The 13,242-nt window shown below is 48.8% G+C and overlaps 1 protein-coding gene across 1 annotated transcript in view; it reads left to right on the top strand.

Moving 5' to 3' along the window:
* The window catches only part of CSMD2 (CUB and Sushi multiple domains 2), a 547,845-nt gene that overhangs the window by 423,607 nt on the left and 110,996 nt on the right, over positions 1-13,242 (top strand). Inside the window, exons 26-28 of the mRNA XM_054571941.1 lie at positions 1,983-2,185; positions 7,332-7,523; positions 12,110-12,248. Coding sequence (XP_054427916.1) covers positions 1,983-2,185; positions 7,332-7,523; positions 12,110-12,248 — 534 coding nt within the window. The remainder of the gene's footprint in view (positions 1-1,982; positions 2,186-7,331; positions 7,524-12,109; positions 12,249-13,242) is intronic.

Genomic DNA, 13,242 nt, shown 5'->3' with positions numbered 1-13,242 from the left:
ATTATCACCCAAAATCCATAGTTTACATTATGGTTCAGTCTTGATGTTGTAGATTCTATAGTTTGGACAGATATACAACATACTATATATTTATGATGCTATGTATTTTGTGATATAATGTATTTGTGATATGAACATCGTATGTATTTGTGATTTGTATAACATATACTCTTATGATACTATAATGTATTACCATTTTAGTATCCTAAGAGTATTTCCACCTCCCTAAAAATCCTTTGTGTTCCACCTACTCATCCCTCCCCCTCATCCACTCCCTGGCAACCGCTGATCTTTTTATTGTCTCCATAGTTTTGCCTTTTTCATAATGTCATGTAGTTGGAATCGCACAGTATTGAGCCTTTGGCAATATGCACCTAAGTTTCCTCAATGTCTTTTCATGGCTTGATAGCTCATTTCTTTTTAGGGCTGAATAATATTCCATTTTTTGGATGTACCACAGTGCATTCATTTACTTACTAGAGGATATCTTGGTTGTTTCCAAGTTTCGCTAGTATGAATAAAACATTCTAAATATCCAAGTGCAAGTTTTTGTGTGAACATAGTTTTTAATTCATTTGGCCAATGCCAAGGAGTGTGATGGCTAAGTTGTATGTTACAAGCATGTTTAGTTTGTATCAAACCGCCAAACCATCTTTCAAAGTGGCTGTATGGTTTCGCATTCCCACCAGGCAGAGTGAGAGTCCTCATCAGCATTTGGTGTCCGTGTTTCTGATTTAGGCTTTTCTAATAGATGTGTCATGGTATCTTGTTCCTGTTTTAATTGACATTTCCCTGGTAACATATCATGTGGAGCATCTTTTTATAAGCTTATTTGCAATTTGCATATTGTCTTTGGTGACATGTCTGGTAAGGCTCTTGTTCCAGTTTTTTAATTGGGTTGTTTGTTTTCTTATCATTGAGCTTTAAGAGTTCTTTGTATACTTTGGATAGCAGTCCCTTATCAGATGTGTCTTTTGCAGATATTTTCTCCCAGTCTGTGGCTCGCCTCCTTATTCCTTTGACATTATCTTCGCAGAGCCGAAATCCTTAATTTTAATGCCTTCTAGCTTATCAGTTGCTTTTTCATAGATCATGTTTTTGGTGTCGTATCTACTAAGTCACACCGTACCCAAGATCATCTAGGTTTTCCCCTATGTTATCATTTGGAAATTTTAGTTATAGGTTTACATTTAGGTCTGTGATCCATTTTAGTTAATATAGGGTGTAAGGTCTGTATCTAGATTCAATTCTTTGCGTGTTGTTCCAGCACCGTTTGTTGAAGAAATTATTTTGGCTCCATTGTGTTGCCTCTGCTCCTTTGTCAAAGATCGATTGACTGTATTTATGTGCGTCTATTTCTGTGCTCTCTATGCTGCCCCAACGATCTGTGTGTCTGTTATTTCACCGGTTCCACACCGCCTTGATTACTGTAGCTTTGTAGTAAGTCCTCACATCACTAAGTGTCAGCCCTCCGACCTTTTCTCTTTTCAGTATTGTGTTGGCATTTCCAGGTCTTTTGCCTTTCCATTTAAACTTCGGAATCAGTTTGTCAATATCCACAAAACAACTTGCTGGAATTTTGATTTTTTTGTTTTTTATCTGTATCCTTTAATCCACCCTAGACTTTACCTTGTCAGCATGCCCCTCACAATCTAGAGTGATGTGGGTAGGGACTCAGGAGTGGGATCTGGGAACTGTCGTGTAGAACTGAGAAGACAGGCAGAGTGTGACAATGGCAACATAAAGCTCATAATAACAAGCGAGATGCACCAAATCTACACCCCTCCCTCTTGTCCCCATCGCGAGTGACTCCAGTGGGGGCGGGGTGGGGAGGTGCCAAGCTCCAGGGGACTTACGAGGATGCTGCCGGACACTGCCTTCTCTTTTTTCCTGCAAGTCTTCCGTTAATGACCTCCCCTCCCCGGAAGCCCTGGACAGAGCAGCTGAGCCCCCTCTGACCGCTGCCCCCTCTCTCCGTGCAGGCTCCACTTCCTGGTGTTCGACACAGAGGAGGTCCACGACGTGCTGCGCATCTGGGACGGGCCCGTGGAGAGCGGGGTCCTGCTGAAGGAGCTCAGCGGCCCGGCCCTGCCCAGGGACCTGCACAGCACCTTCAACTCAGTCGTCCTGCAGTTCAGCACTGACTTCTTCACCAGCAAGCAGGGCTTTGCCATTCAGTTCTCAGGTCTGTGCCTGCCTTGCGCCAGCCCCTCTCCATCCGTCCGGCGGCCGACGTCTGCCTCCCTCCCTCCTCCCTCAAGCCCCTCCTTCCCCCTCATCTCTCCACTCATGTAACAATATCTATCGAGCATCTGCTACGTACCTGGTACAAGGTTAGCACTTGGTCAAATATCCATGCGGAACTTACTCAGTGTGAGGAGTCGGGGAGCCAGGCAAGTTAACAAACGCTGCCATGCAAATTGCTAAGTATCTGGAGGAGAAAAGCTATAAGCTATGATGCTCACCTTGGGGCTTCCAGGAAGGTGTTCCAGGAAAGATAATGCCCAAACTCAGACATGAAGACGAGTAGCAGTTACAGGGAAAAAGACAGTGTTTCAAGCAGGGAGTATCCAGCTGTGACGCGGAGTTGGTCTTGCCACTGAGCTGGACTTGGGAGCATTTGTGAAGCCGCATTAGATGAAAAGGAGAGAAAAGGCACCCTAGGTGTGACGAGTACATGAACCAGGGTAGAGGCAGGGTGGCAGGCTCAGAGGTGGAGGCTTGTCCACTGTGGCCAAGACACAGGAGCGTGGAGGGACGCAGAGGAGGCCGAGGCTACGGTGGCTTGGGGTGTGGTTTCGGAAGAGCTGATCTGATGTGGTGCACGTTCTGGTTCTTAGTTTAGTAAAGGTCTGGAAGGCAAATGTGAATAATCTACTTTCAATTAATTATGTACTGCTGTAGCCAATTATGGAGGAGCATGACAAAGAGCTACCAAAAATGGGCGATGCTCACACATCAAGTCCCAATATTAGATAATTTATATGATTGGCCCTGCCTCTCCCTGTGATGCATCATCTCATCTCCTCTGAAGTGCCTCTCTCATCACTCATCTCCCTGCACAAGTGACTCTACCTCAGTTGGTGCTTATGTTTATTATACAGCAGCTGTCTTCATTACCATCTCCTTACTCCACTGTCTGTCTGTGTGCGGGGGGGGGGGGGGGGGGGGGGGTTGCCATGGTGATTCCGGAGCAAGTCTTTTTGGCACCTGTGCGGTGGCTTTGCCTCCACGTTCTCCCTTGGTTGGTGTATCAGCAAAGGGTGCTTGGGTATATCTTTAGTACCCGTGGAGCTGTAATGGGGTTACAGACCCTACTTCTAGCTCTTTTATGATCCATCTTCTCCATAGAGATGAGCATTTAGCTGTGTGTGGGGCAGATGAGAGTCTCCAGCATCAAGTTCCTTTGTACTCATTAATTTGCCCACTTAACACTAATGCAGGCTTCCAGCCTAGTGAGGAATAGCTCCTTGCAGGGTTCATTGGGAGTCTTCTTCCTTGAAATCATGGCACCCATTCACTCATGGAGAGAGTCCCTGAGGACCACGGAGTAACACTGAACTTGTCTAAGATTAGGGTCCCAGCATGGGACAATGAGGGAGTCACTTTAGATAAGCCATTCCCAACATCTGTTCCCTGGAGTTCCAGGCACTGTTAATTGGTATTGCGGGAAAAAGAAGTTTGCAGGATCAAGTCCTATTGGGAAGGCGCTTCGGTGGAGGCAGACCTGAGAAGGTTATCTGCAGTTTGGGACCTCCCCGAACTTGCCGTCTGCTAATGCGGATAAATTCAGGAGGTGCTGTTTGGTTGCAATTCCCCAACATGTTTGGCCATGGATGGCTTTTTTCTAAGCCATCTCAAGTGACAAGCCTTTCCAAAAGTTTATGAAACAAACTTTGGAAATTGCTGGAAAAAGCAATAAAAAGATCTCAGCAGCAAGGAGGGTGGAATGTTAAAGAGACGACTCAGTGCGCTCTCTGGGAAAGGAGTGTTATGAATAATTAAACGAGACGTGTATTTTCTCTGACTCTTCCCAAGCCAAGGAGTATGGCTTAAAAAAAAAAAAGCCCACAATTATACTGACAAATTCCCCCATGGACCTGCATTATCTGACCTCCACTCTGTCCTCAGCATTACCACACGGGACAGAAGCCCTGGGCGCTCCGCGGAGCCGCGCCTTCACCCAGCCGCGTCGGCTGCGTGCTCATACATTGCCCAGCTCGTGGAGGTGCTATTCCTGCCTCCAGGTTCATCTCAGAGGCCACATCTTCCTAATCTCCCCATTCTGAGTAAATCGCTGTAGACTATGGTGCCTTCAGCACTTCACGTGTTTTTCTTCAACACATTGTCAATCCCAGACACTCTGCTGTGTCTTGGACCTGCCCGCCTACTTTCCATCCCACAGAAAGCCCTGGGGGTCCGGGGCCACATCCTGCCAATGAGACTCCTCCACAGGGTGCGCAGAGGGGGTGCCCAGTCGCTGCTTACTGAACAGTTGGCCTGTGAAGACGTAAATGAATAAATGGATCGTTTTCTCACACACAGGGATTTCCTGGGTAGGGCAAGCCACCCTGGGCAACGCTACCGAGCCTGGACTCTAGGAAGGCGATGACAACCTGGGCCAGTGTCCTGAGTGTACCCGAGGTTCAGGAAAGGTCACCTTCCCTGTTGCTGTCATTGGTTAGCAAATACCAGGACTACCCTGGGGAAGAGAGGATGGCTCACCCTGTGTTAACTTTATAGTGTGTGTTTGACAGGGGATTTACAGAAATGCCAGGGACGACTAGTGCCGGCTTGGCTTTATTAAGTAAACATGACTGTGTAACATCTAACATCCTGTCTGGACCATGTGATCCAGCCTTTCCCTGGGGGCTGTGCCAAGCAGCTCAAATTCAAGAGCATTAAAAAGAGAGAGCGGGAACAAAAAAAAAAGTGAGGGGAAGCAGTGACGGCGAGGGGAGCATAATCACTGCCATCTATTGAGCAGACACCGCGCTAAGCCCTCTACCGCATTCCCTCTCACAATGTTTGCAGGAACCTTAAGGTTTGAGCACCATTATTAATCCAAGTTGTAGATATGGGCTCTGAGGCCCAGATGAGTTTCTTATGCAAGGTCATCTAGCCTGGATCAATACCCCTGTGTCTGATTCCCAAATCCAGGCTCTTAATCATTGCACTCTGTCGCTTCCCATATAAATAATCTTCCTGAGTATGGTCAGAACAGTGAGGGGTTCCCCCCCCCCCCAAGGAATCATTTGCATGTGTACAGTGCCCTGGAAAGCTTGAGATGAAAGCTAAGTCTGTTTTTACTGAAGACTACTTTGTGCTGGGTACCATTCTAGGCCCTGAGGATACAGTTGGAAGCAAAAGAGCCAAGGTCTCTGTTTCCATAGAGATGTATGAGTGATGTACAATAAAGGGACAAACAAATAAATTAGTGAGATGGCTACAAACTGTGCTATAAAATGAACAAAACGGGATGAGGTAGTAAAATTGATGGAAAGAGGTTAAAGGATGAGCCCAGAGAAGGGTGGGCCACGAGGCCTGTCTGCGGAGGTGACGTGGGAGCTGATAACTGGATGACATGACGGAGCTGGCATAAGAAGGAATGCGGCAGAGGCATTCCAGGCAGCGAAGGCCAGCGGGCGCAAGGGCCCTGGGCGAGTAGGGGAGGGGACGGAGCCTGCCGTGTTGGGAGATTTTACAACAGCGATGGCAGATCATCAATGGTGTTCATGATGAAAATTGAATAAAAGCAAAGGATGGGTTTTAAAATGTGATCCCAAGAAAGGAGGACTTAAGATAGGGTACCGCCTCCCAGTAGTCAGCAAACTTTTCCTTTGGAAAAAAAAAACAGATAGTAAATATTTCAGACTTTTTGGCCCATATAACAGAACGGCTCAGCTCTGCCATTATTGCACGAAAGCAGCCATAGACAAGAGGTAAGCAAATGGTCGTGCCTGTGTCCCAGTAAAACTGCACTTACAAGAATAGGCATAGAGCCAGATCGGGCTGTGGGCCCAGTTTGTTGCTGTCTTAGGTATTGTTGGGTATAAGGTATTTGATACTATGACTCCAGGCTCATCCCACACCATCCTGCGGCTTAATAATTGTGATAGGAGGGTGTACAGTCGCCCTAGGCTGGTGCTTCTTGAACTTTTCCACTGGAATCCCAGTAGCAAAAGAGAGTGAACGCCCACTTTCAGAAGATCCAGAGAGTGTAGGAAGTATAAAGTCTCCTTGAGACTTCATGTTTTTACTGAAAAGCTAATATGAATTTTACACTCTACTCCATCATAATTTTGCTCGTTTTAGTATAAAAGTTATTTTTCCCAAAATTTTAAAGAAAAACTGACCCTCCAAGCATATGTATATTATTGATCCCGTGGCCTCCCAAACCCCTGTCCCAGGGGCCTGCCAACCAGTCTGTGAACGGTGACCGAAGTGGGACCTGGGGAGGTGGCGGGGTTGTTGCAGCCGCCTCAGAACCCTCTCTCTGGGCTTTCTCTCCCGCCATTTCCTTCCGTGCATTTTCTCACGCCTCATCCATTCCCTCACTCACTCGTTCATTCGTTTATTCCTTCTTTCCATCATTCATTTGGTATCCACTTTTAAAACACCTGCTGTGTATTACACTAGCTTCGGTATTCAACTGCACACAGCTCCCAAATTTCTGAGTTTTTTGAATTTTTAATACTTCTCAGTTACTTATGCTTGTTGTGAACTCTACTTCATTACAAACATCAGATTTTTCTTTGGTGGTTCCAGTCTGAAAAGCCTTTGGTTGTTTGTCATGCGAGACAGAATATGGCTTTCACCCAACTCTGTAATTCCAGGCAACTTCACAGCCACTACTCAGCGCACAGGCAGCCGACCCCCAAACTCCTCTGCAGCCCCTTCTGATTGAATCTGGAGTGTAGATTTAATTATCCTGTCACTCCCTTATACTGATCACGTTACTGACATTAGACAAAATTGCAAAGCTTATCTATGTAACAGTCTTCTATCATTAAATCAAACTGAACTCAGTTCTACAATCGTAGCAGTGTGATCTTGCTTAATTCAGGTTCCCGTGGTGGGGGTGACGGTGATGGTAAAGATGCTGGGAGAATGGGTGGTGGTTGCAGCAGTGGCGGAGAGAGTGACAGAAATGGGCTGAGAACGGAGATGGTGGCACTGTTGCCACAGCGGATCATGCTGTTGGGAGGCGACGGGGATCACCGCAATGGCACAGCGGATGGCCGTGGTGATGTCAGTGAGGGTGACGCACTGGGAGCCTCCCTGTCTGGCCGACAGCGAGGCAACCCCACTTTTCTGTGTTCTTGTCCCAGTGTCCACAGCAACGTCCTGCAACGACCCCGGGGTCCCGCAGAATGGGAGCCGGAGCGGCGACAGCTGGGAAGCCGGCGACTCCACGGTGTTCCAGTGTGACCCTGGCTACACGCTGCAGGGGAGCGCAGAGATCAGCTGTGTGAAGATTGAGAACAGGTTCTTCTGGCAGCCCAGCCCGCCAACGTGCATCGGTACGCAGCAGCTGCCACGGGAACCCTGCCCTCTGGTCCCAGCATTCGGGTGCTCCAGACCTGCCCCTTTCTTTCCACATAAGTGGCAGGTGCATCTTGAGCCTGGCCAGGAGACTCAGAACAGCTAAAAGCTGCAGAAAACCCAAAGTTTGCTTTGCATGCATATGTGCACATGTGCACATGAACACACATGCATTCACAGAGTCACGCTCTACATGCTACAAATTCTTCTCTCTCCAGAATGGTCCCAAAGGTTTCTAAGACAGGCATGTCTGTTCCTTTTCTCCTGGCTCAGGAGGTATAGGTTGGAAGGGCACAGTGGATCATGTTGCATAGTGGAGTCAGCAGGCTCCACAATGACCATTCTGTTACCTGAAGCACTAGAAGGACACCCACAGGCTCAGCATATAAAGGAAAGAACCCTGCTCTTCCTCTTCCCAAGGAAACTATGGGTCACCTGGGTTCTATAGGTCTACCCTTAGTCTTAAAATCTCCCCATTTGACAAATGAAGAACCGGAGACTCAGACATGTTCAAGGTCATGTAGCTTGCAGGGGTTGGGCCAGAATAATTCTGCTCACTAGCAACTAAGACTGGGAGGAAGAGAGAAACTGAAGAGCAAGGAGCACAGGAAGGAAAGACAGATAGAAACGAACATTCCAACTTCCACTTGGTTCTTTTTCTCAGGCCAGATACTGAATGTATTTCCCATGTCAGCAATGGGTGTTAGAAGGGAGCCAATAGTCATTGAGTCCTTACTATGGGTCGGCCCCACACTGGACATTTATTTACACAGCCTTATCTAACTGTCCCTACAGCTCTCTAATAAGCACCATTCCTTCATTTTACAGTTGAGGAAACTTACACATGGCCACAATGGGATATCTTGCCCCAAATCATAGGGCTAGGATTGGATAGGGCCAACCTTGAAACACAGATCACTCTGAATACAGAGCCTTTCCTTTTCCTCCCTCCCACATGGACCCCCATGCCAGAGGTTGGGGTACGGGGGCGGGGGGACTTCCCGAGACATAGGCCCCTGCAGGGCACACCTGGCCATGCCCCGCACCCTCTTTGCACACAGGCTCAATCCCGGCCTCCGAGCACTGACCTCTGCTGGACATGCGCTGAGGCCTGCTGTTGAAGATGGGCCCCAAATCCTGGCCCTCGGTGGTGATTCGGAGCCCCCGGTGGGGTGTGACAGGGACATGGTGCCTGGACGGTGGACAGGAAAGTGAGATCTGGGTTCTCAGCTCAGTTCTCGCTTACATGGTGTGATACAGTGCAGAGGCTGGGGATAGTGAAGGAGGCAGATCCAGGTTTAGTTCCTGGCTCTGTCATTTACTAGTTCTGTGGCCATGGGAAAATTGCTTCAACCCTCTGAGCCTCAGTTTCCTCATCTGTAAAGTGAAAGTAAATATACTTTCTCATAGCATTGGGAGGTGAGCACACAGCTAACCCCAATCTCAAGAAATACTCATTTCTCTCCTTCCCTCCTCCTTTTCTCTGTCCTTCCTTTTCCCCCAGTTTCCCTCTTTTGAGCTTTTGAACTTACTCCCCTTCCCTGACCCAGAACTCCATCCGGTCAAGGGAGTTCTGGAAAGGCCCTGGAGGGAGTCAGCTGCGCCCTGAGACCCCTTCTGAATTTGGCTCCCTGTACGGCAGCGATTCCATAGGCTTCCCTTGCAGAAGGCAGGTCCTGAGGCAAGGCCGTCCCAGGTGGAGAGGGAGGCTGCCCCAGCTGGTGAGCAGTGGATGGGCAACGAGCAGGGCGAAGGGTGTAATTCAGCTTTGGGGACCCATTCTTCTGCACCCGAGGCTGGGGGCGTGTTTCTCAGAAAACGAAGTGAGTATCTTTGCCTCCTCTCTCAACTAGCCTGGCAATCCCAGTGACGAGCCCGTCATTCCCAGCTTCCTTGGCCGTCTGCCAGCACTGGCCTGGCTGGCCTTGGCATCCCTTCGTTACAGGGAGGAAGCAAAGGACGAAAACAAGTGTTTATTGAGAGTCACCCCCATCATAGGCACTGGGCTGGGCATTGCAGCTACATGATCACAAACAGAATCACCATGTGTTAAGTTCAGAGCTCAGGTTCTGGATTCCATCTACCTGGGTTCTGGTCCAGCTTTACCACAATGAGCTGTATGGCCTTAGGCAAGTTACTTCACCTCCCTGTGCCTGGTTTTCCTCCCCTGTATACGATGGGAGATAAAAGTACCCACATCGTGGGGTTAAATGAGATAGTACTATAAAGCTCATAGATTTCTGTCCTGGTTCATAGTAAATACTACATACATTAGAAGCCATTGCTATCATCCTTCTTTTTTGTTTGTTTTATAGGTGAGGAAGTGGAGGCTCAGGGAGATGGGGTAACTTGCCCAAACTCCCAGCTAGTAAGTGGCGCAGTCAAAATTTGAACCCAGGACTGCGTACCTTCAAAATCAATGGTGGTCTTCCCAACTCTCACTCTTCAGCACATACAGCCTGCTCACTTCTCAGCCATCTTGGAGTGATCAGGCAAGGGTCGGGGTTGGCAGGAAAAAAAGGGCAGTTTCAGAAACACCCAGACTCAGCCCATCTGTGGCAAACTTAAGGGAAGGCACCCCGGAGCTGTGAGGGGAGGCCCGGCCGGTAGCCCTTGCCCGAACGGAGGCATCACTGTGCCCCCTGAGAAGATCCCCTACTGAGCAGGGCAGCTGACATGACAAGAATTTCCTCCTCTCCCTGGCTGCGTCCCACTGTGTTTCTGGTAGGGCCACTCTCTGTGGGCGGGGCAGTGTCACCCTGGTCACGCAGGCCACTGATCGTCCCACTCACCCACAATCTTCACTAGAGAAGGCCCAGTGGAGGAGAAGAGAGTGAGGTACAAGGCAGACCTGACTCAAGGAACCATCCTCACCCACAGAAGCTCTTGTCCCCAGGGCTGTCCCCTGCTGGCCTGTGGGGAGGGACACTCCTCTCTACTCCCGCTGCCATCACCGGTTCCAAGGGGGTGGAGAAGAAAGGGGAAATGACAGGCTTCGGAGCCAGACACGTGCGGGTTTGGGTCTCAGAGTGATTCAGGGCAGGTGACTGAACCTCTCTGAGCCTCAGTTCCTCGTTCCCAAATCAGGAAGGATAATCCATAGCTCACCAAGTTGCTAGGAGACCTAAATGAGATAAGGTACCTAAAATGCTACAGCTCCTGTCTGACATTTAACAGGAGCCCACTTGAGTGTTTCTGGTACTCAAGTCGGTATTTGAGTTATATTTTCCACAGGAAAAAAAAAAACAAAACACTACTTATGACCACTCAGGTTTTATGTTCAACCAAGTTAGGACTTTTATGGCCTGGCTTGAAGACCTACCATTTTTTAAAGAACCCCTGTTGGGGGTTGATCCAGCCTTTAAGCATTGCTCTGAGGAAAAGCTGCACTGTGAGGCAATAAAGCTCAGCGCTGTGACAGGCAAGCGGCTGCTGTGTGGTCCAGCCTTCTAGGATGCACTCTTGGCTCCCACCTCCATGTCCAGCTTCAGATGGTCTGGCTTCTCGAACGGCTCTCTGTGCTCCTGCGGGCTCACTGTTTGCCGCCTCACTGCCAGTTGCCGATGGTGCACTGTGCTTTTCAAACCAGGCTGTATTTATAGTCTTGGCCGTCGTTTCCTGCATTTTATCAAACCTTCACCCTACGGTGCAATAACTCAGCCAATTGGTACAGAACCTGATTCCGGGTCTGGGGCCTCTGCAGGACGCTGGGTGAGCAGCCTGCCATATCACTGGCCACCTTCCCTCTCCCCACCATCTGGGAAGGCCTGTCATCTCAGGGGAGGGAGACCACCAGGGAATAATTGGGTATTTGTAATATCTCTACACAACTGAGGCGTCCGTGCTTTTGGACACAGTCTTCAGGAAAATTGAAAGGTACCTGCAGCCCCCAAGCAGGTGCCAAGAGCATGGGCAGGAGGCTGGCACGCTTGGCCGGTGAACACGACAATGCCTGCCAGTCCTCCTGCCCTCGACTGCACCAGAGCTCTTGGTAAACACCCACAGTGCTCCCCTGGAAACTGGATGTGAGGCAGTGGGAGGAGACCAGGTATTTCATGTGTCCAAAAGACGCATGATGTCTCCGGGTAGCGACTGCCTACTGTATGCCAAATGCTTTAACAGACATCTCCACATAGGGGTGCAGCCACGCCATGAAGGAGATACTGTCTCTTTGTGCGGTAGAAGGACACTGAGGTCTGGAGGGGTTAGGTCAATTCTCTAAGGAAGGTCACACAGCCAGGAACTGGCAGAGCCAGGGATTTTGTTTTTGAATAATTCTTTGAGGTGAAATTCACATAACATAAAATTAGCCATTTCAAAATGAATGATTTGATGGCATTCAGTACATTCCCAGTGTTGTGCAACCACTACCTACGGTGCCAAAGCATTTCCATCACTTCAAGGTAAAACTGCCTACCCACGACACTCCACCTCCTTGGCTTCCAGAGCCCAGTGGTGACTTAGGCATGTCGGACTCAACCCTTCCTCTGCTGTGCCTATGAATACCCATTAAGCTATGTCCAGTGAAGGGGATGGTCTTACCCTTGTCTCCTTCTCTCCTAAGCTCCCTGCGGGGGAGACCTGACGGGACCATCAGGAGTCATCTTGTCTCCAAACTACCCAGAGCCCTACCCCCCAGGCAAGGAGTGTGACTGGAAAGTGACCGTCTCACCAGACTACGTCATCGCCCTGGTATTTAACATGTATGTACCTTTCCCCCGGGTGGGAGACCAAGGGGTCAGAGCAGCTAAGGGTTTCAGAGGTGGGTCTGGAGGTGAGTACACACGGGTCTGCCGGGTACGGAGTTCTCCGTCCATGGGAGGTGTAGGAGCCCCAGACAGGAGAGATGCTAACATTTATGGAATGTCTACTATGTACCTAGTATGGTGCTCCGTGGTTTCACATATATTCTTATTTATTCTTATCATAATTTACGAAGTAGCTATTATTATTCCTTCTTTTTTAACCTCACAGCTGTTGAGACTCAGGAAATAGGGCCTTGCTGGATTCTTCTGCCTTCCTGCATTTTCCTCCTCTTCTCTCACTTGGCTCCTTCCCCAGCCTATGAACAGGCTCCAGTTTTTCTTAAGTGCTCCCCCGCTGTCTCCTTTATTCCTTTAGTTTTTTTTTATTTATTGATTTTTAGAGAGAGGGAGAGAAACATCGATTTATTGTTCCACTTACTTATACATTCATTGGTTGCTTCTTGTATGTGCCCTGACTGGGGATGAGCCTGCAACCTTGGCGTATCGGGACAATGCTCTAATCAACTGAGCTACCCAGCCAGCATTCTCCTTTATTCCTTTTAGAGGCAAGCTCTTCATAGCAATTGTCTCTGCTTTGCTTTCCTTCATCCCCTTCTGTTCACTCCAAAACCATTGAAAGCTGGTCTCTGCCTCCACAGTATAAGTATACCTGTCAACTCTTCTGATAAAAGACACCGGTGAACTCCTGATTGCTAAACAAAATAGAACTTTCCATGTTTTATCCTCCTCCTTTTGATCACTCCCCCCATCCCTACTCTGCTTCTTCCCCTTGGGTTTTATGAAGCTCCGCACACACACCCCCGCCCCCATTCTCCAACTTCTGTGACTACGCTGCTTCCATGTCCTGCCCCTCTTCCTTGGCCGGACAATAACTCAGGTCTCTTCTGTTCTCATCCACACCTCCTTCCTGGGCAAAGCTCACCCACTCCCA

Source organism: Pteronotus mesoamericanus, unplaced genomic scaffold (assembly GCF_021234165.1).
Source record: "Pteronotus mesoamericanus isolate MK-2021 breed Mesoamerican mustached bat unplaced genomic scaffold, CSHL_Meso_final contig_221, whole genome shotgun sequence".
NCBI classification, from domain to species: domain Eukaryota; kingdom Metazoa; phylum Chordata; class Mammalia; order Chiroptera; family Mormoopidae; genus Pteronotus; species Pteronotus mesoamericanus.
Note: the sequence above shows the minus strand (reverse complement) of the source record. Positions and strands in the feature narration are given on the sequence as shown.